Source organism: Rhamphochromis longiceps, linkage group LG3, assembly GCF_057381845.1.
Source record: "Rhamphochromis longiceps isolate RC_006_pf linkage group LG3, R_longiceps_female_GT1.1, whole genome shotgun sequence".
Classification (NCBI taxonomy): Eukaryota; Metazoa; Chordata; class Actinopteri; order Cichliformes; family Cichlidae; genus Rhamphochromis; species Rhamphochromis longiceps.
The window spans coordinates 47,544,718-47,572,202 of NC_140559.1; the positions used below are offsets into that span (position 1 = coordinate 47,544,718).

General features: G+C 49.4%; 1 protein-coding gene across 1 annotated transcript in view; it reads right to left on the bottom strand.

The window, feature by feature from the left end:
• Positions 1–2,118: 2,118 nt before the first annotated feature.
• The window catches only part of LOC146675090 (uncharacterized), a 40,455-nt gene continuing 15,088 nt past the window's right edge, over positions 2,119–27,485 (bottom strand). Inside the window, exons 10-23 of the mRNA XM_085401131.1 lie at positions 22,671–22,773; positions 22,360–22,520; positions 21,580–21,786; positions 20,051–20,112; positions 19,670–19,962; positions 18,390–18,580; positions 14,772–14,825; positions 8,073–8,156; positions 4,737–5,459; positions 4,345–4,409; positions 3,906–4,257; positions 3,665–3,726; positions 3,369–3,556; positions 2,119–3,254 (exon numbers count right to left, since the gene is read on the bottom strand). Of these exons, the coding sequence (XP_085257257.1) occupies positions 3,019–3,254; positions 3,369–3,556; positions 3,665–3,726; positions 3,906–4,257; positions 4,345–4,409; positions 4,737–5,459; positions 8,073–8,156; positions 14,772–14,825; positions 18,390–18,580; positions 19,670–19,962; positions 20,051–20,112; positions 21,580–21,786; positions 22,360–22,520; positions 22,671–22,773 (2,781 nt within the window). The 3' untranslated portion in view covers positions 2,119–3,018. The remainder of the gene's footprint in view (positions 3,255–3,368; positions 3,557–3,664; positions 3,727–3,905; positions 4,258–4,344; positions 4,410–4,736; positions 5,460–8,072; positions 8,157–14,771; positions 14,826–18,389; positions 18,581–19,669; positions 19,963–20,050; positions 20,113–21,579; positions 21,787–22,359; positions 22,521–22,670; positions 22,774–27,485) is intronic.

The window sequence follows — 27,485 nt, forward strand, 5'->3', positions numbered from 1 at the left end:
TGGTCTTGGCCATGGCGGAGTTTGGAGTCTGACTGTTTGAGGCTGTGGACAGGTGTCTTTTATACAGATGATGAGTTCAAACAGGTGCCATTCATACAGGTAACGAGTGGGGGACAGAAAAGCTTCTTACAGAAGACGTTACAGGTCTGTGAGAGCCAGAGATTTTCCTTGTTTGAGGTGACCAAATACTTATTTTCCACCCTAATTTACGAATAAATTCTTTACAAATCCTACCATGTGGATTCATGGATTTTTTTTTTCACATTCTGTCTCCCACAGTTGAAGTGTACCTCTGGTGCAAATTACTGACCTCTGTCATCATTTTAAGTTTTTTGGCCGCTTTAATTTCTCCATTTCTGTTTATCCATGTTCCAGAAAGCTCAAACCTGTTCCCAATTCTCCACCAACCCTGACCAACCAGAGCCATAAAACATCCTCCCATCCAGCTGCAAAGTGGGTTCCCTCATGTGGGACATCGAGGAAATCATCCACCAGAAACTTCTGAATGAGCCAGGCCCCAGTACCAGTCCACCAAATCTATGCTAAGTTCCCACTTCTGCTCGTTCAGCGGTTATTCATTGGGCTCACACTGCCAGGTTCACCTGTAATCCCAGAGTGAGTAGAACCCTTTTTTGATTTTGATGATGTGGTTCTGTTGGCTTCATTGGGTGATGGCTTTGTTACGAAATATATATATATTCTTAGTGCTTATTTTCTGATTAGATTGTTTTATGTATTTTAATAATAGAAGCCTTTATAAACCAAGGGCAGATGTGAGAAAGAACTAGGTCAGAGGGTGACAGGTCGCCAGCAACAGAGGCTTTAGTAAGGGGAAGTTAAGAAACAGGAAGTTTAGTGCAGAGCTGCAGAGGCATATTAATAAAATACAGGAAATCAGACAGAAAAAGCAGAACTAAGTAACGCACACACACACACACACACACACACACACACACACACACACACACACACACACACACACACACACACACACACACACACTAGTCCGACCAGAAGGAGTTGTTTTGAATGAAACTGTGTGTGTCTGTGTGTGACGTATAGCAGAACTATATACGTATTTTGGCTGGCAATGCCTTTAGAACTGGGGGTGCGTGCTCGTGTCTGCAGTTCTCTGTTTCCGGAAATGTACAATAGAGATCATTTTTTGAGCTTTGACCACTCTGAGTCGGAAGTCTTTCTCTTTCGCCAAAAGAATTCCAAAGAACCGAATTTAATAGCCTCCAGCTCACACTTGAACAGTTCGCAGCTGAGTGTGAAGCTGTGGGAATGACAATCAGCACCTCCAAATCTTAGGCAATGGTCCTCAGGTGGAAAAGGGTGGAGTGCCCACTCCAGGTCAGGCACGAGTTCCTGCCCCAAGTGGAGGAGATGAAGTATCTCGGGGTCTTGTTCACGAGTAATGGGAGAAGGGAGCAGGAGATTGTCAGGTGGACTCGTGCTGCGGCTGCAGTGATATGGATACTGTACCAGTCCTTCGTGGTTAAGAGGGAAGTATAAAAACAAAGCTCTCAATTTACCAGTTGATTTGTATCCCTACCCTCACCTATGGTCACGAGCTGTGGGTAGTGATCGAAATAACGAGATCATGGATACAAGTGGCAAAAATGGGCTTCCTCCGAAGGGTGGCTGTCCTCTCCTTAGAGATCCTGGTCCTCCACATCAAAAGGAGCCAGTTGCGGTGGTTCGGGCATCTGACAAGGATGCCTCCTGGGCGCCTCCTGGGTGAGGGAGGTGTATGATCCAGGCATGTCCCACCAGGAGGAGGCCTGGGGCAGACCCAGGACACGCTGGAGAGATTATATCTCTCGGCTGGCCTGGGAACACCTTGGTATTCCCCCAGACAATCTGGAGGAGGTGGCTGGGAAGAGGGAGGTCTGGGCTTCTCTGCTAAGGCTGCTATCCCCGCGACCCGGCCCCAGATAAGTGGAAGAAAATGGATGGATGGATGAATGGATCAATGGACATATTTGAAAGGTATGGCTCTCTCTTGCAAGCTGACCCCCCGACATATCTGAGTCTGACACTATCAGGTTGTGAGAAATTATTGCAAATATTCATTTAAAGAAACGACATAACAGAAACCAATCTGTAAATATTCTGTTTTTATTAAAGCTTTTTACATGCAGTTGTTGCACATCTTGAAAGTTTCCTGATTTTCTTTTTATTTACCCAAACCTAAATAGTGTTAATTAACAGTGTTAATTTCTCATAAAGATGTATTCTGGTCATTTTGACTTTTCTTACAGAAAATGTGCAAATTAAAAGAAATTTCACAGAGTACATATAAAGATACTTATAAAAATACATTTGTATAAATAAGAAAAGTGACAGTGCATGTTTTGGGACACCTGAAGATCTATTCTTAACACTATTACATGTAATTTGTGATATATACTGTGTATGATATATATGAAATAGAACTCAAAATATATAATCTTACAAGCATTTAGAAACAATGAATGGATGTAAAGAAAGAAAAAATGCTGTCGATAATTATATTAAAAAGATGAAAGGAAGAAAAAAAAAGAAGAATTTATGTTCTTTTGGCCTCATATTTGAAAGAGGAATAGTTAACAGACATGAAGATAAAGATACACTTACAAGCAAAAGACCTGGACTTCACTTAATTTCAGGCCACTGCATAGTACTAATTACTAAGCCTCTATGTTACGGGGCACCCACAGTATATATTTAAATGTTTTGCCCATGCATTGTCAGGCTAATTTTTTTATTGGTGATTTAATTAACCGGATGCTTAAAATTGTTTGTGTCATTCTGTTCAGGGCAGGGTCATTCCCACCCGAAAATATTTTAATGTAGATAAAAACATACTAGAGCTACTCTTTCTGATGTGTCCAACTAAAGTGCACCTGAACAAACCCAACAACCCTTATAAATAGTAACATATCAGATTTCTGCTGACATTACATTTTTTTCATTTCATTATTAAAAGAGATCGTGTTCTGCTGGCCTTTCACATGGAAACCAGCACAGATGCTATTGCTGGCTTGATAGAAGGCATAACAACAGCAGCAGGAGGAAAGCAATTCTGGGATTAATCTTGTGGGATACTCCACTTGAAACTGTAGTTGTAGGTACAACAGTTGTAGCTGAAGCAGTAGTGGAACTAGTAGTCAGTGCAGCAGTAGTGGAACTAGTAGTCGGTGCAGCAGTAGTGGAAGTGACAGTGGTTGGTAGAGGTGTGGTGGAATTGTCCGTGACAATGACAGGAACTATAAAATATTTTTCAAAAATAGATTAATATATATTTCTGTACAGACTAAAATAATTTATTTATCACTGATTAATTACCAAACTAACTTTTGTTTGCATTTTCTAATACTCACCAGAAGTTACTGATACTGTCTCAGGAACTATTTGGATGGTGAAATTAATGCTGGAACTGTTAATAGCATCTTTTAAAGCTTGAACAATAGTAATATTTTCTGGGACTTGTGCATTGGGAATTGTTTGATTGAACACAAGCTCCACCAATGCCTCAGTTCTATCCACTCGTTTTTGGACTATAACAGAGCTGTGTCATGAAAGAGAGTGAGGCAGATGTTACATGTCACTTTTAACATTCAAAATGAAATTTAATTAATAAGTGTGTGAAAAATAACCAGTGTTAAAAAACATGTACCTGAACCGAATCACAATGGCACGGATGAAGTTAGCAAATTGTGCTCTGTATATTCTATCACACTGCAAAAAATAAACACAAAAAGAAAATTTAAACCAGGTGAAACTTCAAAATTACATTATCTAAAAACCCTTATTTAAAATATATGATTTGAAATACATCTATCTTTTGCTTCTAGATTTGTTCTCTTGATACTGTTTCAGTCAACATGTAATTTGTATTAAGTTCAAATATTACTCACCGTCTCTTCAACTCGTTTTTTGCGATCTTGATATGCAATGCTGTTGGGGTCTTCGAGATCAGGTACATATGGTTCAAGGAACTGTAGAAACAGAACAATTTGGACAGGTCCAGTTGGTGCTTTTGTAGTTGGGATAGTGGTTGGAGTTGCTGCAACTGTTGTTGTAGTTGCAGTTGTTTCTGGTGGAGTGGCTGTTGTTGGAGCAGTGTCACTGATGTTGATGGAGGCCCTTTCGATGTCAAAGCCGCTCACATTTGAGGCTTGACCGATCAAAACATTCCTAATCTCAGTGTAGTTTGGGACAGAAAAGTTTACAAACTGAAGTTCCATGGTGTTGATGACTGATCCCTTCCTGCAAATGCAGAAACACAAGTTATTGTTTTGAATATTAGCTTTTTAGGTCAGTGCCCTACATGATATGTCAAAATATGGAAATTACCTGAAGCTCACCACATCCAAGGAGACAAAGGAAGAGGGGAAGGCCTTACTGTAAACAGGTTGAATCTACACACACAAAAGAGATTTTCTTAAAACTATTTTTTCTGTTGTATTTTTTTAAATATTTGAAATACGTATGAACATTATAGACATCTTCTTGTGTGTGGAAAGTTCATCCCTTTGAATGAAGAATAACAAAACAGAAATTATATTGAACTGAAGAGCTCTGTAGGTATTGAAACAGACTGATGTGTTAGGATTACGGTCATGGTAGAGGTGCTTATGTAGTTAAACAAAAAAAATTAACATGAAAATATTGTTGGAAAAGGGCATTAACCTAATATTGAGAGGAAATTAATTTCACAAAGGATTTTGGGAAAAACAGTTACTGACCTGTCTCTTTATCATTAAAGATCGACTTATAAAGGCTGCAGATGATGAATTCAACAAGTCTGTTTCAAAATTGCTCTGAAGTGATCTGAATGTGACATATCTCATTACTGTATCCCTGCCAGTTGTTGGAGGGATTGTTGTGTTATGAACTGCTGTTGTGGTTGATGAAGGAGCGGTAATGGTGAATGGAAGGGCAGTGGTGGAGGGCGGGGCTTTGGTGGTTGATGGGGAAGGGGCCGTCACTATTGGAGGTGCAGTCGTGGTTTTTGTTGCGGCTGTTATGGTTGTCAGAGATGCTGTTGTGGTTGTTGGTGTTGCTGTTCTGGTTGTTGGAGCTGCAGTAATGGTTGTTGGTGCGGTGGTTATTGATGTTGGAGCTGTAGTTGTGGTTGTTGTTGTGGCTGTTATGGTTGTCAGAGCTGCTGTTGTGGTTGTTGGAGCTGTGGTTGTGGTTGTTAGTGTTGCTGTTGTGATGGTTGGAGCTGCAGTCATGGTTGTTGGTGCGGCGGTTGTGCTTGCTGGAGCTGCACTCGTGGTTGTTGGAGCTGCAGTCGTGGTTATTGGCGCTACAGTCATGGTTGTTGGTGCGGTGGTTGTTGATGTTGGAGCTGTAGTTGTGGTTGTTGGAGCAGGTGCTGTGGTTGTTGGAGCTGAAGTTGTGGTTGTTGGTGCAGCTTTTGTGGTTGCTGGTGTTGGTGCGGCTGTTGTGGTTGTTGGAGTTGCAGTCGTGGTTGTTGGGGCAGCTGTTATGGTTGCTGGAGATGCAGTTGTGGTTGTTGGAGCAGCAGTTGAGGTTGTTGGTGCGGTGGTTGTTGAAGCTGGAGTTGTTATTGTGGATGTTGGTGCGGCTGTTATGGTTGTCAGAGATGCTGTTGTGGTTGTTGGTGTTGCTGTTCTGGTTGTTGGAGCTGCAGTAATGGTTGTTGGTGCGGTGGTTATTGATGTTGGAGCTGTAGTTGTGGTTGTTGTTGTGGCTGTTATGGTTGTCAGAGCTGCTGTTGTGGTTGTTGGAGCTGTGGTTGTGGTTGTTAGTGTTGCTGTTGTGATGGTTGGAGCTGCAGTCATGGTTGTTGGTGTGGCGGTTGTGCTTGCTGGAGCTGCACTCGTGGTTGTTGGAGCTGCAGTCGTGGTTATTGGCGCTACAGTCATGGTTGTTGGTGCGGTGGTTGTTGATGTTGGAGCTGTAGTTGTGGTTGTTGGAGCAGGTGCTGTGGTTGTTGGAGCTGAAGTTGTGGTTGTTGGTGCAGCTTTTGTGGTTGCTGGTGTTGGTGCGGCTGTTGTGGTTGTTGGAGTTGCAGTCGTGGTTGTTGGGGCAGCTGTTATGGTTGCTGGAGATGCAGTTGTGGTTGTTGGAGCAGCAGTTGAGGTTGTTGGTGCGGTGGTTGTTGAAGCTGGAGTTGTTATTGTGGATGTTGGTGCGGCTGTTGTGGTTGTTGGAGTTGCAGTCGTGGATGTCGGTGCTGCTGTTGTGGTTGTTGGAGCTGCAGTCGTGGTTGTTGCCTCAGCTGTTGTGGTTGTTGGAGCGGGTGTTGTGGTTGTTGGAGCTTCATTTGTGGTTGTTGGTGCTTCATTTGTGGTTGTTGGTGCGGCTGTTGTGGTTGCTGGAGCTGCAGTCGTGGTTGTTGAAGCTGCAGTTGTGGTTGTTGGTGGGGCTGTTGTGATTGTTGGTGGAGCTGCAGTCGTGGTTGTTGAAGCTGCAGTTGTGGTTGTCGGTGGGGGTGTTGTGGATGTCGGTGCTGCTGTTGTGGTTGTTGGAGCTGCAGTCGTGGTTGTTGCCTCAGCTGTTGTGGATGTTGATGCGGTGGTTGTTGAAGTTGGAGTTGTAATTGTGGTTGTTGGTGCGGCTGTTGTGGTTGTTTGAGCGGGTGTTGTGGTTGTTGGAGCTTCATTTGTGGTTGTTGGTGCTTCATTTGTGGTTGTTGGTGCGGCTGTTGTGGTTGTTGGAGCTGCAGTCGTGGTTGTTGTTGCTGCAGTTGTGGTTGTTGGTGGGGCTGTTGTGATTGTTGGTGGAGCTGCAGTTGTGGTTGTTGAAGCTGCAGTTGTGGTTGTCGGTGGGGGTGTTGTGGATGTCGGTGCTGCTTTTGTGGTTGTTGGAGCTGCAGTCGTGGTTGTTGCCTCAGCTGTTGTGGATGTTGGTGCGGTGGTTGTTGAAGCTGGAGTTGTTATTGTGGATGTTGGTGCGGCTGTTGTGGTTGTTTGAGCGGGTGTTATGGTTGTTGGAGCTGTAGTCGTGGTTGTTGGTGCGGCTGTTGTGAATGTTGGTGTGGGTGTTGTGGTTGTTGGAGCTGCTGTTGTGGTTGTTGGTGCTACTGTTGTGGTTGTTGGTGCGGCTGTTGTTGGAGCTGCAGTCGTGGTTGTTGGTGCGGCTGTTGTTGGAGCTGAAATCGTGGTTGTTGGTGCGGCTGTTGTGGTTGTTGTTGCTGCTGTTGTGGTTGTTGGAGCGGGTGTTGTGGTTGTTGGTGCGACTGTTGTGGTTGTTGGAGCGGTTGTAGTGGTTGTTGGAGCTGCAGTCGTGGTTGTGGGTGCGGCTGTTGTGGTTGTTGGAGCGGCTGTAGTGGTTGTTGGAGCTGCAGTCGTGGTTGTGGGTGCGGCTGTTGTGGTTGTTGGTGCTGCTGTTGTGGTTGTTGGAGCTGCAGTTGTGGTTGTGGGTGCGGCTGTTGTGGTTGTTGGAGCTGCAGTTGTGGTTGTGGGTGCGGCTGTTGTGGTTGTTGGAGCTGCAGTCGTAGTTGTTCGAGCTGCAGTCATGGTTGTTGGTGCGGTGGTTGTTGATGTTTGAGCAGAAGTTGTTGGAGCAGGTGTTGTGGTTGTTGGAGATGCAGTCGTGGTTGTTTTGGCTGCAGTCGTGGTTGTTGGTGCGGCTGTTGTTGTTGTTGGAGCTGCAGTCGTGGTTGTTGGTGCGGCTGTTGTGGTTGTTGTTGCTGCTGTTGTGGTTGTTGGAGCCGCAGTTGTGGTTGTGGGTGCGGCTGTTGTGGTTGTTGGAGCGGCTGTAGTGGTTGTTGGAGCTGCAGTCGTGGTTGTGGGTGCGGCTGTTGTGGTTGTTGAAGCGGTTGTAGTGGTTGTTGGTGCGGCTGTTGTGGTTGTTGGAGCTGCAGTCGTGGTTGTGGGTGCGGCTGTTGTGGTTGTTGGAGCTGCAGTCGTGGTTGTTGGAGCTGCAGTTGTGGTTGTTGGAGCTGCAGTTGTGGTTGTTGGAGCTGCTGGTGTGGTTGTTGTAGCCGCAGTCATGGTTGTGGGTGCGGCTGTTGTGGTTGTTGGAGCTGGTGTAGTGGTTGTTGGAGCTGCAGTCGTGGTTGTGGGTGCGGCTGTTGTGGTTGTTGGAGCTGCAGTTGTTGGAGCGACTGTTGTGGTTGATGGAGCCGCAGTCATGGTTGTGGGTGCGGCTGTTGTGGTTGTTGGTGCGGCTGTTGTGGTTGTTGGAGCGGTTGTAGTGGTTGTTGGAGCTGCAGTAGTGGTTGTTGGAGCTGCAGTCGTGGTTGTTGGTGCGGCTGTCATGGATGTTGTTGCTGCAGTTGTGGTTGTTGGAGCTGCTGTTGTGGTTGTTGGTGCTACTGTTGTGGTTGTTGGTGCGGCTGTTGTTGGAGCTGCAGTCGTGGTTGTTGGTGCGGCTGTTGTTGGAGCTGCAGTCGTGGTTGTTGGTGCGGCTGTTGTGGTTGTTGTTGCTGCTGTTGTGGTTGTTGGAGCGGGTGTTGTGGTTGTTGGTGCGACTGTTGTGGTTGTTGGAGCGGTTGTAGTGGTTGTTGGAGCTGCAGTCGTGGTTGTGGGTGCGGCTGTTGTGGTTGTTGGAGCGGCTGTAGTGGTTGTTGGAGCTGCAGTCGTGGTTGTGGGTGCGGCTGTTGTGGTTGTTGGTGCTGCTGTTGTGGTTGTTGGAGCTGCAGTTGTGGTTGTGGGTGCGGCTGTTGTGGTTGTTGGAGCTGCTGGTGTGGTTGTTGGAGCTGCAGTCGTGGTTGTGGGTGCGGCTGTTGTGGTTGTTGGAGCTGCAGTTGTTGGAGCGACTGTTGTGGTTGATGGAGCCGCAGTCATGGTTGTGGGTGCGGCTGTTGTGGTTGTTGGTGCGGCTGTTGTGGTTGTTGGAGCGGTTGTAGTGGTTGTTGGAGCTGCAGTAGTGGTTGTTGGAGCTGCAGTCGTGGTTGTTGGTGCGGCTGTCATGGATGTTGTTGCTGCAGTTGTGGTTGTTGGAGCTGCTGTTGTGGTTGTTGGTGCTACTGTTGTGGTTGTTGGTGCGGCTGTTGTTGGAGCTGCAGTCGTGGTTGTTGGTGCGGCTGTTGTTGGAGCTGCAGTCGTGGTTGTTGGTGCGGCTGTTGTGGTTGTTGTTGCTGCTGTTGTGGTTGTTGGAGCGGGTGTTGTGGTTGTTGGTGCGACTGTTGTGGTTGTTGGAGCGGTTGTAGTGGTTGTTGGAGCTGCAGTCGTGGTTGTGGGTGCGGCTGTTGTGGTTGTTGGAGCGGCTGTAGTGGTTGTTGGAGCTGCAGTCGTGGTTGTGGGTGCGGCTGTTGTGGTTGTTGGTGCTGCTGTTGTGGTTGTTGGAGCTGCAGTTGTGGTTGTGGGTGCGGCTGTTGTGGTTGTTGGAGCTGCTGGTGTGGTTGTTGGAGCCGCAGTCATGGTTGTGGGTGCGGCTGTTGTGGTTGTTGGAGCTGGTGTAGTGGTTGTTGGAGCGGGTGTAGTGGTTGTTGGAGCTGCAGTCGTGGTTGTGGGTGCTACTGTTGTGGTTGTTGGTGCGGCTGTTGTTGGAGCTGCAGTCGTGGTTGTTGGTGCGGCTGTTGTGGTTGTTGGAGCTGCAGTCGTGGTTGTGGGTGCGGCTGTTGTGGTTGTTGGAGCTGCAGTCGTGGTTGTTGGAGCTGCAGTTGTGGTTGTTGGAGCTGCAGTTGTGGTTGTTGGAGCTGCTGGTGTGGTTGTTGTAGCCGCAGTCATGGTTGTGGGTGCGGCTGTTGTGGTTGTTGGAGCTGGTGTAGTGGTTATTGGAGCTGCAGTCGTGGTTGTGGGTGCGGCTGTTGTGGTTGTTGGTGCTGCTGTTGTGGTTGTTGGAGCTGCAGTTGTGGTTGTGGGTGCGGCTGTTGTGGTTGTTGGAGCTGCAGTTGTGGTTGTGGGTGCGGCTGTTGTGGTTGTTGGAGCTGCAGTCGTAGTTGTTCGAGCTGCAGTCATGGTTGTTGGTGCGGTGGTTGTTGATGTTTGAGCAGAAGTTGTTGGAGCAGGTGTTGTGGTTGTTGGAGATGCAGTCGTGGTTGTTTTGGCTGCAGTCGTGGTTGTTGGTGCGGCTGTTGTTGTTGTTGGAGCTGCAGTCGTGGTTGTTGGTGCGGCTGTTGTGGTTGTTGTTGCTGCTGTTGTGGTTGTTGGAGCCGCAGTTGTGGTTGTGGGTGCGGCTGTTGTGGTTGTTGGAGCGGCTGTAGTGGTTGTTGGAGCTGCAGTCATGGTTGTGGGTGCGGCTGTTGTGGTTGTTGAAGCGGTTGTAGTGGTTGTTGGTGCGGCTGTTGTGGTTGTTGGAGCTGCAGTCGTGGTTGTGGGTGCGGCTGTTGTGGTTGTTGGAGCTGCAGTCGTGGTTGTTGGAGCTGCAGTTGTGGTTGTTGGAGCTGCAGTTGTGGTTGTTGGAGCTGCTGGTGTGGTTGTTGTAGCCGCAGTCATGGTTGTGGGTGCGGCTGTTGTGGTTGTTGGAGCTGGTGTAGTGGTTGTTGGAGCTGCAGTCGTGGTTGTGGGTGCGGCTGTTGTGGTTGTTGGAGCTGCAGTTGTTGGAGCGACTGTTGTGGTTGATGGAGCCGCAGTCATGGTTGTGGGTGCGGCTGTTGTGGTTGTTGGTGCGGCTGTTGTGGTTGTTGGAGTGGTTGTAGTGGTTGTTGGAGCTGCAGTAGTGGTTGTTGGAGCTGCAGTCGTGGTTGTTGGTGCGGCTGTCATGGATGTTGTTGCTGCAGTTGTGGTTGTTGGAGCTGCTGTTGTGGTTGTTGGTGCTACTGTTGTGGTTGTTGGTGCGGCTGTTGTTGGAGCTGCAGTCGTGGTTGTTGGTGCGGCTGTTGTTGGAGCTGCAGTCGTGGTTGTTGGTGCGGCTGTTGTGGTTGTTGTTGCTGCTGTTGTGGTTGTTGGAGCGGGTGTTGTGGTTGTTGGTGCGACTGTTGTGGTTGTTGGAGCGGTTGTAGTGGTTGTTGGAGCTGCAGTCGTGGTTGTTGGAGCGGCTGTAGTGGTTGTTGGAGCTGCAGTCGTGGTTGTGGGTGCGGCTGTTGTGGTTGTTGGTGCTGCTGTTGTGGTTGTTGGAGCTGCAGTTGTGGTTGTGGGTGCGGCTGTTGTGGTTGTTGGAGCTGCTGGTGTGGTTGTTGGAGCCGCAGTCATGGTTGTGGGTGCGGCTGTTGTGGTTGTTGGAGCTGGTGTAGTGGTTGTTGGAGCGGGTGTAGTGGTTGTTGGAGCTGCAGTCGTGGTTGTGGGTGCTACTGTTGTGGTTGTTGGTGCGGCTGTTGTTGGAGCTGCAGTGGTGGATGTTGGTGCGGCTGTTGTGGTTGTTGGAGCTGCAGTCGTGGTTGTGGGTGCGGCTGTTGTGGTTGTTGGAGCTGCAGTCGTGGTTGTTGGAGCTGCAGTTGTGGTTGTTGGAGCTGCAGTTGTGGTTGTTGGAGCTGCTGGTGTGGTTGTTGTAGCCGCAGTCATGGTTGTGGGTGCGGCTGTTGTGGTTGTTGGAGCTGGTGTAGTGGTTGTTGGAGCTGCAGTCGTGGTTGTGGGTGCGGCTGTTGTGGTTGTTGGAGCTGCAGTTGTTGGAGCGACTGTTGTGGTTGATGGAGCCGCAGTCATGGTTGTGGGTGCGGCTGTTGTGGTTGTTGGTGCGGCTGTTGTGGTTGTTGGAGCGGTTGTAGTGGTTGTTGGAGCTGCAGTAGTGGTTGTTGGAGCTGCAGTCGTGGTTGTTGGTGCGGCTGTCATGGATGTTGTTGCTGCAGTTGTGGTTGTTGGAGCTGCTGTTGTGGTTGTTGGTGCTACTGTTGTGGTTGTTGGTGCGGCTGTTGTTGGAGCTGCAGTCGTGGTTGTTGGTGCGGCTGTTGTTGGAGCTGCAGTCGTGGTTGTTGGTGCGGCTGTTGTGGTTGTTGTTGCTGCTGTCGTGGTTGTTGGAGCGGGTGTTGTGGTTGTTGGTGCGACTGTTGTGGTTGTTGGAGCGGTTGTAGTGGTTGTTGGAGCTGCAGTCGTGGTTGTGGGTGCGGCTGTTGTGGTTGTTGGAGCGGCTGTAGTGGTTGTTGGAGCTGCAGTCGTGGTTGTGGGTGCGGCTGTTGTAGTTGTTGGTGCTGCTGTTGTGGTTGTTGGAGCTGCAGTTGTGGTTGTGGGTGCGGCTGTTGTGGTTGTTGGAGCTGCTGGTGTGGTTGTTGGAGCCGCAGTCATGGTTGTGGGTGCGGCTGTTGTGGTTGTTGGAACTGGTGTAGTGGTTGTTGGAGCGGGTGTAGTGGTTGTTGGAGCTGCAGTCGTGGTTGTGGGTGCTACTGTTGTGGTTGTTGGTGCGGCTGTTGTTGGAGCTGCAGTCGTGGTTGTTGGTGCGGCTGTTGTTGGAGCTGCAGTCGTGGTTGTCGGTGCGGCTGTTGTGGTTGTTGGAGCGGTTGTAGTGGTTGTTGGAGCGGGTGTAGTGGTTGTTGGAGCTGCAGTCGTGGTTGTTGGTGCGGCTGTTGTGGTTGTTGGAGCGGTTGTAGTGGTTGTTGGAGCGGGTGTAGTGGTTGTTGGAGCTGCAGTCGTGGTTGTGGGTGCGGCTGTTGTGGTTGTTGGAGCGGTTGTAGTGGTTGTTGGAGCGGGTGTAGTGGTTGTTGGAGCGGGTGTAGTGGTTGTTGGAGCTGCAGTTGTGGTTGTGGGTGCGGCTGTTGTTGTTGTTGGAGCTGCAGTCGTGGTTGTGGGTGCGGCTGTTGTGGTTGTTGGTGCGGCTGTTGTGGTTGTTGGAGCGGGTGTAGTGGTTGTTGGAGCTTCAGTTGTGGTCGTTGGTGTGGCTGTTGTGGTTGTTGGTGCTGCTGTTGTGGTTGTTGGAGCTGCAGTTGTTGGAGCGACTGTTGTGGTTGTTGGAGCCGCAGTCATGGTTGTGGGTGCGGCTGTTGTGGTTGTTGGTGCGGCTGTTGTGGTTGTTGGAGCGGTTGTAGTGGTTGTTGGAGCTGCAGTAGTGGTTGTTGGAGCTGCAGTCGTGGTTGTTGGTGCGGCTGTCATGGATGTTGTTGCTGCAGTTGTGGTTGTTGGAGCTGCTGTTGTGGTTGTTGGTGCTACTGTTGTTGGAGCTGCAGTCGTGGTTGCTGGTGTGGCTGTTGTGGTTGTTGTTGCTGCTGTTGTGGTTGTTGGAGCGGGTGTTGTGGTTGTTGGAGCGGTTGTAGTGGTTGTTGGAGCTGCAGTCGTGGTTGTGGGTGCGGCTGTTGTGGTTGTTGGAGCGGCTGTAGTGGTTGTTGGAGCTGCAGTCGTGGTTGTGGGTGCGGCTGTTGTGGTTGTTGGAGCGGGTGTTGTGGTTGTTGGTGCTGCTGTTGTGGTTGTTGGAGCTGCAGTTGTGGTTGTGGGTGCGGTTGTTGTGGTTGTTGGAGCTGCAGTTGTGGTTGTGGGTGCGGCTGTTGTGGTTGTTGGAGCTGCAGTTGTGGTTTTGGGTGCGGCTTTTGTGGTTGTTGGAGCTGCAGTAGTGGTTGTTGGTGCGGCTGTTGTGGTTGTTGGAGCTGCAGTTGTGGGTGTGGCTTTTGTGGTTGTTGGAGCTGCAGTAGTGGTTGTTGGTGCGGCTGTTGTGGTTGTTGGAGCTGCAGTCGTGGTTGTGGGTGCGGCTGTTGTGGTTGTTGGAGCGGTTGTAGTGGTTGTTGGAGCGGGTGTAGTGGTTGTTGGAGCTGCAGTCGTGGTTGTTGTTGCTGCTGTTGTGGTTGTTGCAGTTGTGGTTGTTGGAGCTGCAGTTGTGGTTGTTGGTGCGGCTGTTGTGGTTGTTGGAGCTGCAGTTGTGGTTGTGGGTGCGGCTGTTGTTGTTGTTGGAGCTGCAGTCGTGGTTGTGGGTGCGGCTGTTGTGGTTGTTGGTGCGGCTGTTGTGGTTGTTGGAGCGGGTGTAGTGGTTGTTGGAGCTGCAGTCGTGGTTGTGGGTGCGGCTGTTGTGGTTGTTGGTGCTGCTGTTGTGGTTGTTGGAGCTGCAGTTGTGGTTGTGGGTGCGGTTGTTGTGGTTGTTGGAGCTGCAGTTGTGGTTGTGGGTGCGGCTGTTGTGGTTGTTGGAGCTGCAGTTGTGGTTTTGGGTGCGGCTTTTGTGGTTGTTGGAGCTGCAGTAGTGGTTGTTGGTGCGGCTGTTGTGGTTGTTGGAGCTGCAGTTGTGGGTGTGGCTTTTGTGGTTGTTGGAGCTGCAGTAGTGGTTGTTGGTGCGGCTGTTGTGGTTGTTGGAGCTGCAGTCGTGGTTGTTGGTGCGGCTGTTGTGGTTGTTGGAGCTGCAGTTGTGGTTGTGGGTGCGGCTGTTGTTGTTGTTGGAGCTGCAGTCGTGGTTGTGGGTGCGGCTGTTGTGGTTGTGGGTGCGGCTGTTGTTGTTGTTGGAGCTGCAGTCGTGGTTGTGGGTGCGGCTGTTGTGGTTGTTGGTGCTGCTGTTGTGGTTGTTGGAGCTGCAGTTGTTGGAACGACTGTTGTGGTTGTTGGAGCTGCAGTCGTGGTTGTTGTTGCTGCTGTTGTGGTTGTTGGAGCGGGTGTTGTGGTTGTTGGTGCGGCTGTTGTGGTTGTTGGAGCGGTTGTAGTGGTTGTTGGAGCTGCAGTCGTGGTTGTGGGTGCGGCTGTTGTGGTTGTTGGAGCGGCTGTAGTGGTTGTTGGAGCTGAAGTCGTGGTTGTGGGTGCGGCTGTTGTGGTTGTTGGTGCTGCTGTTGTGGTTGTTGGAGCTGCAGTTGTGGTTGTTGGAGCTGCTGGTGTGGTTGTTGGAGCCGCAGTCATGGTTGTGGGTGCGGCTGTTGTGGTTGTTGGAGCTGGTGTAGTGGTTGTTGGAGCTGCAGTCGTGGTTGTGGATGCGGCTGTTGTGGTTGTTGGAGCGGTTGTAGTGGTTGTTGGAGCGGGTGTAGTGGTTGTCGGAGCTGCAGTCGTGGTTGTGGGTGTGGCTGTTGTTGTTGTTGGAGCTGCAGTCGTGGTTGTTGTTGCTGCTGTTGTGGTTGTTGCAGTTGTGGTTGTTGGAGCTGCAGTTGTGGTTGTTGGTGCGGCTGTTGTGGTTGTTGGAGCTGCAGTTGTGGTTGTGGGTGCGGCTGTTGTTGTTGTTGGAGCTGCAGTCGTGGTTGTGGGTGCGGCTGTTGTGGTTGTTGGTGCGGCTGTTGTGGTTGTTGGAGCGGGTGTAGTGGTTGTTGGAGCTTCAGTTGTGGTCGTTGGTGTGGCTGTTGTGGTTGTTGGTGCTGCTGTTGTGGTTGTTGGAGCTGCAGTTGTTGGAGCGACTGTTGTGGTTGTTGGAGCCGCAGTCATGGTTGTGGGTGCGGCTGTTGTGGTTGTTGGTGCGGCTGTTGTGGTTGTTGGAGCGGTTGTAGTGGTTGTTGGAGCTGCAGTAGTGGTTGTTGGAGCTGCAGTCGTGGTTGTTGGTGCGGCTGTCATGGATGTTGATGCTGCAGTTGTGGTTGTTGGAGCTGCTGTTGTGGTTGTTGGTGCTACTGTTGTGGTTGTTGGTGCGGCTGTTGTTGGAGCTGCAGTCGTGGTTGTTGGTGCGGCTGTTGTTGGAGCTGCAGTCGTGGTTGTTGGTGCGGCTGTTGTGGTTGTTGTTGCTGCTGTTGTGGTTGTTGGAGCGGGTGTTGTGGTTGTTGGAGCTGCAGTCGTGGTTGTTGGAGCTGCTGTCGTGGTTGTGGGTGCGCCTGTTGTGGTTTTTGGAGCCGCAGTTGTGGTTGTTGGAGCTGCAGTCGTTGTTGTGGGTGCGGCTGTTGTTGCGGCTGTTGTGGTTGTTGGAGCGGGTGTAGTGGTTGTTGGAGCTGCAGTCGTGGTTGTTGTTGCTGCTGTTGTGGTTGCTGGAGTTGCAGTTGTGGTTGTTGGAGCTGCAGTTGTGGTTGTTGGTGCGGCTGTTGTGGTTGTTGGAGCTGCAGTTGTGGTTGTGGGTGCGGCTGTTGTTGTTGTTGTTGGAGCTGCAGTAGTGGTTGTTGGTGTGGCTGTTGTGGTTGTTGGAGCTGCAGTTGTGGTTGTTGGTGCGACTGTTGTGGTTGTTGGAGCGGTTGTAGTGGTTGTTGGTGCGGCTGTTGTGGTTGTTGGAGCTGCAGTCGTGGTTGTTGGTGCGACTGTTGTGGTTGTTGGAGCGGTTGTAGTGGTTGTCGGAGCTGCAGTGGTGGTTGTGGGTGCGGCTGTTGTGGTTGTGGGTGCGGCTGTTGTTGTTGTTGGTGCGGCTGTTGCGGTTGTTGGAGCTGCAGTCGTGGCTGTGGGTGCGGCTGTTGTGGTTGTTGGAGCTGAAGTTGTGGTTGTTGGAGCTGAAGTTGTGGTTGTTTGTGCGGCTGTTGTGGTTGTTGGAGCTGCATTCGTGGTTGTGGGTGCGGCTGTTGTGGTTGTTGTTGCTGCTGTTGTGGTTGCTGGAGTTGCAGTTGTGGTTGTTGGAGCTGCAGTTGTGGTTGTTGGTGCGGCTGTTGTGGTTGTTGGAGCTGCAGTTGTGGTTGTGGGTGCGGCTGTTGTTGTTGTTGTTGGAGCTGCAGTAGTGGTTGTTGGTGTGGCTGTTGTGGTTGTTGGAGCTGCAGTCGTGGCTGTGGGTGCGGCTGTTGTGGTTGTTGGAGCTGAAGTTGTGGTTGTTGGAGCTGAAGTTGTGGTTGTTTGTGCGGCTGTTGTGGTTGTTGGAGCTGCATTCGTGGTTGTGGGTGCGGCTGTTGTGGTTGTTGGCGCGGGTGTAGTGGTTGTTGGAGTTTCAGTTGTGGTTGTTGGTGTGGCTGTTGTGGTTGTTGGTGCGGCTGTTGTGGTTGTTGGAGCTGCAGTTGTGGTTGTGGGTGCGGCTGTTGTTGTTGTTGGTGCGGCTGTTGCGGTTGTTGGAGCTGCAGTCGTGGTTGTTGGTGCGGCTGTTGTGGTTGTTGGAGCTGCAGTCGTGGTTGTTGGAGCTGCTGTCGTGGTTGTTGGAGCGGGTGTAGTGGTTGTTGGAGCTGCAGTCGTGGTTGTTGTTGCTGCTGTTGTGGTTGCTGGAGTTGCAGTTGTGGTTGTTGGAGCTGCAGTTGTGGTTGTTGGTGCGGCTGTTGTGGTTGTTGGAGCTGCAGTTGTGGTTGTGGGTGCGGCTGTTGTTGTTGTTGTTGGAGCTGCAGTAGTGGTTGTTGGTGTGGCTGTTGTGGTTGTTGGAGCTGCAGTTGTGGTTGTTGGTGCGACTGTTGTGGTTGTTGGAGCGGTTGTAGTGGTTGTTTGTGCGGCTGTTGTGGTTGTTGGAGCTGCATTCGTGGTTGTGGGTGCGGCTGTTGTGGTTGTTGTTGCTGCTGTTGTGGTTGCTGGAGTTGCAGTTGTGGTTGTTGGAGCTGCAGTTGTGGTTGTTGGTGCGGCTGTTGTGGTTGTTGGAGCTGCAGTTGTGGTTGTGGGTGCGGCTGTTGTTGTTGTTGTTGGAGCTGCAGTAGTGGTTGTTGGTGTGGCTGTTGTGGTTGTTGGAGCTGCAGTCGTGGCTGTGGGTGCGGCTGTTGTGGTTGTTGGAGCTGAAGTTGTGGTTGTTGGAGCTGAAGTTGTGGTTGTTTGTGCGGCTGTTGTGGTTGTTGGAGCTGCATTCGTGGTTGTGGGTGCGGCTGTTGTGGTTGTTGGCGCGGGTGTAGTGGTTGTTGGAGTTTCAGTTGTGGTTGTTGGTGTGGCTGTTGTGGTTGTTGGTGCGGCTGTTGTGGTTGTTGGAGCTGCAGTTGTGGTTGTGGGTGCGGCTGTTGTTGTTGTTGGTGCGGCTGTTGCGGTTGTTGGAGCTGCAGTCGTGGTTGTTGGTGCGGCTGTTGTGGTTGTTGGAGCTGCAGTCGTGGTTGTTGGAGCTGCTGTCGTGGTTGTGGGTGCGCCTGTTGTGGTTTTTGGAGCCGCAGTTGTGGTTGTTGGAGCTGCAGTCGTGGTTGTTGGTGCGACTGTTGTGGTTGTTGGAGCGGTTGTAGTGGTTGTTGGTGCGGCTGTTGTGGTTGTTGGAGCTGCAGTCGTGGTTGTTGGTGCGACTGTTGTGGTTGTTGGAGCGGTTGTAGTGGTTGTCGGAGCTGCAGTCGTGGTTGTGGGTGCGGCTGTTGTGGTTGTGGGTGCGGCTGTTGTTGTTGTTGGTGCGGCTGTTGCGGTTGTTGGAGCTGCAGTCGTGGTTGTTGGTGCGGCTGTTGTGGTTGTTGGAGCTGCAGTCGTGGTTGTTGGAGCTGCTGTCGTGGTTGTGGGTGCGCCTGTTGTGGTTTTTGGAGCCGCAGTTGTGGTTGTTGGAGCTGCAGTCGTTGTTGTGGGTGCGGCTGTTGTTGCGGCTGTTGTGGTTGTTGGAGCGGGTGTAGTGGTTGTTGGAGCTGCAGTCGTGGTTGTTGTTGCTGCTGTTGTGGTTGCTGGAGTTGCAGTTGTGGTTGTTGGAGCTGCAGTTGTGGTTGTTGGTGCGGCTGTTGTGGTTGTTGGAGCTGCAGTCGTGGTTGTGGGTGCGGCTGTTGTTGTTGTTGTTGGAGCTGCAGTAGTGGTTGTTGGTGTGGCTGTTGTGGTTGTTGGAGCTGCAGTCGTGGCTGTGGGTGCGGCTGTTGTGGTTGTTGGAGCTGAAGTTGTGGTTGTTGGAGCTGAAGTTGTGGTTGTTTGTGCGGCTGTTGTGGTTGTTGGAGCTGCAGTCGTGGCTGTGGGTGCGGCTGTTGTGGTTGTTGGAGCTGAAGTTGTGGTTGTTGGAGCTGAAGTTGTGGTTGTTTGTGCGGCTGTTGTGGTTGTTGGAGCTGCATTCGTGGTTGTGGGTGCGGCTGTTGTGGTTGTTGGCGCGGGTGTAGTGGTTGTTGGAGTTTCAGTTGTGGTTGTTGGTGTGGCTGTTGTGGTTGTTGGTGCGGCTGTTGTGGTTGTTGGAGCTGCAGTTGTGGTTGTGGGTGCGGCTGGTGTTGTTGTTGGTGCGGCTGTTGTGGTTGTTGGAGCTGCAGTTGTGGTTGTTGGTGCGGCTGTTGTGGTTGTTGGAGCTGCAGTTGTGGTTGTGGGTGCGGCTGGTGTTGTTGTTGGTGCGGCTGTTGTGGTTGTTGGAGCTGCAGTCGTGGTTGTTGGAGCTGCAGTCGTTGTTGTGGGTGCGGCTGTTGTTGCGGCTGTTGTGGTTGTTGGAGCGGGTGTAGTGGTTGTTGGAGCTGCAGTTGTGGTTGTTGGTGCGGCTGTTGTGGTTGTTGGAGCTGCAGTTGTGGTTGTGGGTGCGGCTGTTGTTGTTGTTGTTGGAGCTGCAGTAGTGGTTGTTGGTGTGGCTGTTGTGGTTGTTGGAGCTGCAGTCGTGGCTGTGGGTGCGGCTGTTGTGGTTGTTGGAGCTGAAGTTGTGGTTGTTGGAGCTGAAGTTGTGGTTGTTTGTGCGGCTGTTGTGGTTGTTGGAGCTGCATTCGTGGTTGTGGGTGCGGCTGTTGTGGTTGTTGGCGCGGGTGTAGTGGTTGTTGGAGTTTCAGTTGTGGTTGTTGGTGCGGCTGTTGTTGTTGTTGGTGCGGCTGTTGCGGTTGTTGGAGCTGCAGTCGTGGTTGTTGGTGCGGCTGTTGTGGTTGTTGGAGTTGCAGTTGTGGTTGTTGGAGCTGCAGTTGTGGTTGTTGGTGCGGCTGTTGTGGTTGTTGGAGCTGCAGTTGTGGTTGTGGGTGCGGCTGTTGTGGTTGTTGGAGCTGCATTCGTGGTTGTGGGTGCGGCTGTTGTGGTTGTTGGCGCGGGTGTAGTGGTTGTTGGAGTTTCAGTTGTGGTTGTTGGTGTCGCTGTTGTGGTTGTTGGTGCTGCTGTTGTGGTTGTTGGTGCTGCTGTTGTGGTTGTTGGAGCTGCAGTTGTTGGAGCGACTGTTGTGGTTGTTGGAGCTGCAGTAGTGGTTGTTTGTGCGGCTGTTGTGGTTGTTGGAGCTGCAGTCATGGTTGTTGGTGCTGCTGTTGTGGTTGTTGGTGCTGCTGTTGTGGTTGTTGGAGCTGCATTCGTGGTTGTGGGTGCGGCTGTTGTGGTTGTTGGAGCGGCTGTTGTGGTTGTTGGAGCGGCTGTTGTGATGGTTGGAGCTGCAGTCGTGGTCGTTGGAGGTACAGTCGTCGCTGTTATATCTGTAGTTGGAGCTGTAGTTGTCATAGTTGGATAAGTATCACTGACAGTGATGGAGGTTGTGTCAATGTCAAAACCTGTCACATTTGAGGCTTGATTGCTCAAAACATCTCTAATTTCAGTGTCATTTGGAACCGGTGACACAAATTGAAGCTCCATGGTGTTGATGACTGATCCCTTCCTTTAAATGAAACAAAAATTATAGTTTTTGAAAATTTAGGGCTTTAGGTCAGTGCTCTTAACATCAAATGTCAAAATAATGAAATTACCTGAAGTTGACAACGGCCAAGGAGCGAAACGAACGAAATGCCTTTTTGTAAGCAGGTTCAATCTGCAGTCACAAAACGATTTTCTTAAAACAATGTTTATCTGTTTGTAAAAGTGACAAATTGTGCAGCAAAATATCAAAAAAGGAGACATATTAAAAGAGGAAATCTAAGAACTTTCCCTCTGTAGTGAGTAGTTTTGATGGTTCAGTCCAAAGACAGGACTTGCGATATGAAGTTTTTATCCTTGTGATACATCATGACTTAACCTGTCCGTTAAGATCAGCAATATCATTCCTTTTTTTCCCTTTTTTTAAATGAGCCACTTGAGAAACAAATTTTTTGTAGCCCTATGCCAAGAAGCTCAATTCAGTTGTGTTTAATGTAAAACAAGAATATTTTGTCAATTTTTTAATCCAGAAACTATCCATGCACTTTTTCCAGCTACAATAGCATGAGAGGCAAGGTATACCCAACAACAACCAGATCTGTGTTAGCCACGTGCCAGCTTGTCACATGGCTATCACAAAGAGGAAGACTACCATTTACACTCAAATAGACACATGCGAAAGACTGTGAATACTTAGAAACCTCTTTCATTTTGACATAAGCAGGTATTGTTTGTAGAACTTTGAAGTGAAAATGATATATAATCCATATGAAATGAGGCTGTAAAATGACAAAATATGAAACAAGTCAAAAGCTGTGAAACCTTTCAAGATACAATGGTATGGGTAATTTAGAATTACCAAGTAATCTCCCTAAAATGTCTTTAGACTGTTGTATGCCAGAGTCCTTGGAAAGAACCCATGTTTAAATAAAGAGAACATGCAATTTCCACACAAAAAGATCCCAGAGTCAAACTTATTTTGCAAGGACGAAATAGCGCTTACCAAGAGTCCACTGTGCTACCGTTTTGTATAAACCATGCATGTGGATTTTTTTGTGTGTCAGAGGTTCAAAGCCTTTTAAATTATAGTACTTAAAATTCTGCACGCATTTTTGAAGTGTTTCTTCCTAACTCAGGGAGAGAAATGCAATGTGTTTAATGTTGAATAAATGCAATAAAGTGAGGTTCAATGCATGAGTTTGAGATGCAAAAGACAGTAGACAGTTGAGTGAAAGAGAATATGTATCTGCGTTTGTTAAACTTCATCACTGAAAATCTTTGTTCAAATATAAAGTGCTTTGCCACCAGTAAAAACGTCTTCAAAAAACTTAAAGAAGTCCAGACGCTTTTCTTTGCAAGCTCCTTTGACTACGATGACCTGGATGACTGAGAACCTTCACAGACATACCACCGGTAAAAACAGACTCCAGACAAACAAGCTCAAAAACACTCGATGTATAAAGCTTAGAAAAAAAAACTTTAAAAGGTTGGAAGCAAAGGTTAAGTAGTTGACTTGTTTTTGGTTTTTTTAAAAAAGTATTTTGTGTTTTAATGGGTATTCCTAAGAATTAACCTTGATATTGCTTTCCACAGAGTAGTCAAGCAGCGTTAGACAACAGTCTAGACAGCAGTGAAAAATTACCTGATTCTTGATTGTTGCAGCTCGGTTTGTAAAAGCTTCAGACAACGATTCTGACAGGTCACTTGTAAAAGTGCCTGCTATGGATCGGAAAACAACATATCTAGTCGTTGTGGTTGGTGCAGGTGTCGTTGTTGTTGGTGCAGCTGTTGTGGTTGTCGGAGCGGGTGTTGTGGTTGTTGGTGCTGCAGTTGTGGTTGTTGGAGCTGCAGTAGTGGTTGTTGGAGCTGCAGTAGTGGTTGTTGGTGCGGCTGTTGTGGTTGTTGTTGGTGCTGTTGTGGTTGTTGGAGATGCAGTCGTGGTTATTGGGGCGGGTCTTGTGGTTGTTGGCGCGGCTGTTGTGGTTGTTGGAGATGCAGTTGTGGTTATTGGGGCGGGTCTTGTGGTTGTTGGTGCGGCTGTTGTGGTTGTTGGAGATGCAGTTGTGGTTGTTGGAGCTGCAGTCGTGGTTGTTGGTGCTGCAGTTGTGGTTGTTGGAGCTGCAGTAGTGGTTGTTGGTGCGGCTGTTGTGGTTGTTGTTGGTGCTGTTGTGGTTGTTGGTGCGGATGTTGTCGTTGTTGGTGCTGCAGTCGTGGTTGTTGGAGCTGCAGTAGTGGTTGTTGGTGCGGCTGTTGTGGTTGTTGTTGGTGCTGTTGTGGTTGTTGGTGCAGCTGTTATGGTTGTTGGAGCTGTAGTCGTGGTTGTTGGTGCGGATGTTGTGGTTGTTGGAGATGCAGTCGTGGTTGTTGTGGCTTCAGTCGTGGTTGTTGGTGCGGCTGTTGTTGTTGTTGGAGCTGCAGTCGTGGTTGTGGGTGCGGCTGTTGTGGTTGTTGGTGCTGCTGTTGTGGTTGTTGGAGCTGCAGTTGTGGTTGTTGGTGCGACTGTTGTGGTTGTTGGAGCGGTTGTAGTGGTTGTTGGTGCGGCTGTTGTGGTTGTTGGAGCTGCAGTCGTGGTTGTTGGTGCGACTGTTGTGGTTGTTGGAGCGGTTGTAGTGGTTGTTGGTGCGGCTGTTGTGGTTGTTGGAGCTGCAGTCGTGGTTGTTGGTGCGGTTGTTGCGGTTGTTGGAGCTGCAGTCGTGGTTTTGGGTGCGGCTGTTGTGGTTGTTGGAGCTGCAGTCGTGGTTGTTGGAGCTGCAGTTGTGGTTGTTGGTGCGGCTGTTGTGGTTGTTGGAGCGGTTGTAGTGGTTGTTGGAGCTGCAGTCGTGGTTGTGGGTGCGGCTGTTGTGGTTGTGGGTGCGGCTGTTGTTGTTGTTGGTGCGGCTGTTGCGGTTGTTGGAGCTGCAGTCGTGGTTGTTGGTGCGGCTGTTGTGGTTGTTGGAGCTGCAGTCGTGGTTGTTGGAGCTGCTGTCGTGGTTGTGGGTGCGCCTGTTGTGGTTTTTGGAGCCGCAGTTGTGGTTGTTGGAGCTGCAGTCGTTGTTGTGGGTTCGGCTGTTGTTGCGGCTGTTGTGGTTGTTGGAGCGGGTGTAGTGGTTGTTGGAGCTGCAGTCGTGGTTGTTGGAGCTGCATTCGTGGTTGTGGGTGCGGCTGTTGTGGTTGTTGGCGCGGGTGTAGTGGTTGTTGGAGCTGCAGTCGTGGTTGTTGTTGCTGCTGTTGTGGTTGCTGGAGTTGCAGTTGTGGTTGTTGGAGCTGCAGTTGTGGTTGTTGGAGCTGCATTCGTGGTTGTGGGTGCGGCTGTTGTGGTTGTTGGCGCGGGTGTAGTGGTTGTTGGAGTTTCAGTTGTGGTTGTTGGTGTGGCTGTTGTGGTTGTTGGTGCGGCTGTTGTGGTTGTTGGAGCTGCAGTTGTGGTTGTGGGTGCGGCTGTTGTTGTTGTTGGTGCGGCTGTTGCGGTTGTTGGAGCTGCAGTCGTGGTTGTTGGTGCGGCTGTTGTGGTTGTTGGAGTTGCAGTTGTGGTTGTTGGAGCTGCAGTTGTGGTTGTTGGTGCGGCTGTTGTGGTTGTTGGAGCTGCAGTTGTGGTTGTGGGTGCGGCTGTTGTGGTTGTTGGAGCTGCATTCGTGGTTGTGGGTGCGGCTGTTGTGGTTGTTGGAGCTGCAGTTGTTGGAGCGACTGTTGTGGTTGTTGGAGCTGCAGTAGTGGTTGTTTGTGCGGCTGTTGTGGTTGTTGGAGCTGCAGTCATGGTTGTTGGTGCTGCAGTTGTGGTTGTTGGAGCTGCAGTAGTGGTTGTTGGTGCGGCTGTTGTGGTTTTTGTTGGTGCTGTTGTGGTTGTTGGAGATGCAGTCGTGGTTATTGGGGCGGGTCTTGTGGTTGTTGGTGCGGCTGTTGTGGTTGTTGGAGATGCAGTTGTGGTTGTTGGAGCTGCAGTCGTGGTTGTTGGTGCTCTTAACATCAAATGTCAAAATAATGAAATTACCTGAAGTTGACAACAGCCAAGGAGCGAAACGAACGAAATTCCTCTTTGTAAGCAGGTTCAATCTGCAGTCACAAAGCGATTTTCTTAAAACAATGTTTATCTGTTTGTGTAAGTGACAAATTGTGCAGGAAAATATCAAAAAAGGAGACATATTAAAAGAGGAAATCTAAGAACTTTCCCTCTATAGTGAGTAGTTTTGATGGTTTACTCCAAAAACAGGACTCGCTATATGAAGTTTTTTTTCCTCGTGATGTCTCATGGCTTAACCCAGTGGTTCCCAAACTTTTTTTGCTAGCCCCCCCTTTGTTTAACAAGAAAAATGTTCGCCCCCCCCCCTCCGTGCGCACAAACACATCCTCCAACCACACACACACCCATATTTTGCTCCATTGTGTCTTATTTCACACCTCAAACATTTAGTGAACAATTAAGCAAATACCAGCAATCTGCAATACATTACAGGTAGTAAGAAAATAAACTACTATCTTTTTTACCATACGTCCACACCTACAGGGGGATTTTTGAAAACGCAGCTGTTTCGTCCACACGTAAACGGCGTTTCGAATCACCGAAAACTGAGATTTTTTAAAACTCCTTTTTTGCGTTTATGTGTTGACAAGGAATACAGAGTTCGTCACGCAACGTCAAAGGTATGTGCCTTTAACGCCAACGTTAAAGGTGCCTTTTTTCACGTCACGCTGTGTGCCACGTTATTGTTTACATGAGATGAATTGCAGAATGGCAGACAGTCAGATTAACAGTATTTTGTCTCTATCTTCAGGTTTTACACGCTTACATATACACACGCAGTTACTGTCCCTCTATTTAGAAAGGCAGAGGCGTCACGGTGTAATTATTTTACATGTAGTTGTTTTTTTCCTGTATAATAATATTCAACATTGCTATCAATTCATTTTTCAAAAAATGCCTCTCTTTGCAAAATGGGTCTAAAAACATAAACAACTGTGGGATACTGTTTGTCCATGATTTAGACAGGGAGAACAAATTGTGGCAGGATCAGCCTGATATTATTTGTATCCCACTGTAACTTTACTGTATAAAGAGCTAACATCTCCAAAATGTAGTCATTACAACAAGTGTTTGTGAACCAAAAATCAAGAATGTGGGATACTGTTTGTCCGTGATTGGAAGAGCCCAGTGCGTGCTCCCGACGAAGGAAAAACCAATTCTGCAGGGGAGACCTACCACTTGTGCAGGTGAAACCAAAGGGAACATATGCTTCACCATATTTTCTAGTCTTTGGTTTACAATGAAGTTGGTTTGGAAATATATTCAGCTATGCTTCATCTCCTGTTTTGCGTTTATGTAGGCGCCCCGTGCTAGCAGTGTCCAAATGTTGTTTTTGTTTTTTTCCCTTTTCATACCACACCCCCCCTGCAATGGCTCTGCGTCCCCCCTAGGGGGCGGGCCCCACACTTTGGGAAGGTCTGGCTTAATCTGTCCTTTAAGATCAGCAATACAATTTCTTTTTTTTTCTTTGTTAAATGAGCCACTTGAGAAACTAATTTTTTGGAGCCCTATGCCAAGAAACTCAATTCAGTTGTGTTTAATGTAAATATGAAGTCTCTTGCTGATGGTGAGAGTCATTGTTACAGTGAGGCAAAGGAAAATCAAATAGGCATATGAAAAACAACAATATTCTATCAATTTTTTAGTCAAAGATGGCGTGGCCACGTCCAGATGCCTTCCTGACCGCTCCGCTTAGACTATGCACCTTTTTAGTCGTTATTATTATATTATATTATATTATATTATATTATATTATATTATATTATATTATATTATATTATATTATATTATTTTTTGGTCTGGTTTACATCCCAAAATCCTCTAGTTTTATAATCTACGATAGCAGATCACTTGTAAACATCGATGACAAGGTTGCACATTTGATCTTGGACACTTTTAAACCCGACCCATCCTGGCCGCCTGAGATACTACGCAGCGCAATCAACAACAAAGGACGAGCCACTCACCCGAGGCGTAGAACAAATAAGCGCCGGGAGAAACGCGCTGGCATTCAAAACAGACTAAGACAGCAGGCGCATCACGCACCACTGCCCAGCATCCTACTGGCCAACGTACAATCGCTGGAAAACAAGCTCGATGACCTAAGAGCAAGAGTCACCTTCCAACATGACATAAGGTACTGCAACATTGTGTGCTGACGGAGAATTGGCTGACCCCCACCGTGCCGGACTAGACCACAACTCTGTCAGATTCATTCTTTGTGCTCTGTGCGGACAGAACGGCTGAGTCAAACAAAACCAAAGGTGGTGGAGTGTGTTTCATGGTAAACAGAAAGTGGTGTGATGCCAGGAGCATTTCTACTCTCTCCAGCGGCTGCTCTACACTTCTGGAATTCTTGAACATTAAGTGACGCCCTTTCTATCTGCCCCGTGAGTTCACCTCGGTCACCGCCATGTTGGTCTACATCCCACCCCAAGCGGGCATCGGCATGGCTTTGTCCGAACTACATGATGTGCTGAGTTCTGATGTGCTGAGTTCGTTTCAAAACAAGGACCCGGGCACAGCCCTCATTGTAGCAGGAGACTTTAATAAAGGGAATCTCGGAAAAGTCATGCTGAACTTCTACCAGCATGTCTCGTGTCCGACGAGGGGGGATCACCACTGGTGATATGAGTGCCTACAATGCGGCTTGATACGATGAGAGATGCCAAACGCCAGTATCAGGAGCGTGTGGAGTCTCGCTTCCACCAGGGCGACACACGGAGTATGTGGCACGGACTATGCACCATTACGAACTACAAAGCCAGGGACACTGCGCTGATCAATGCCGACTGCATTCACCAACGAGCTGAACCAGATCTACACCCTTAACAAGGTCAGGCAAGTGGGTAATGCTAACTACCCCCTGACAACCGAGAGATTGGTGATCAACATCGCGGAGCACGACGTCCAAGCGGCGCTGAGGAGACTGAACACAAGGAAAGCGGCGGGGCCAGACATCATCACTGGCCGTCTGCTGTGCTAACCAGCTAGCACATGTGTTCACTTCCATCTTCAACGAGTCCCTGGCAAGATTTGTGTTCCCCCCTTGCTTCAAGAGATCCACCATCATCCCTGTGCCCAAGAACTGCAAACCCTCATCCCTGAAGGATTACCGGCCAGTAATGAAGTAATAAAGGTGTTCGAGAGGCTGCTGAAGAACACAATCTCCTCCTCCATCCCAGACACCACAGATCCGCATCAGTTTGCCTACTGTCCTAACAGATCCACAGAGGATGCCATCGGCAACATCCTTCACACTACGCTCAGCCACGTGGACAAGAAACAGGGTAACTATGTGAGAATGCTGTTTGTTGATTACAGTTCAGTGTTTAACAAAATAGTGCCCAGCAGACTGTTCATAAAGCTGAGGGATCTACGACTCAACAGCTGTCTGTGTGCATAGGTGTTGGACTTCCTCACTGGCAGAACTCAGGTGGTGAGGGTGGGCAGATGCGTCTCTAACAGCATCACCATCGCTACAGGAGCACCACAGCAACGTGTCCTCGTGGCCACCCATGGCTCCAACACCATTGTGAAGTTTGCTGATGACA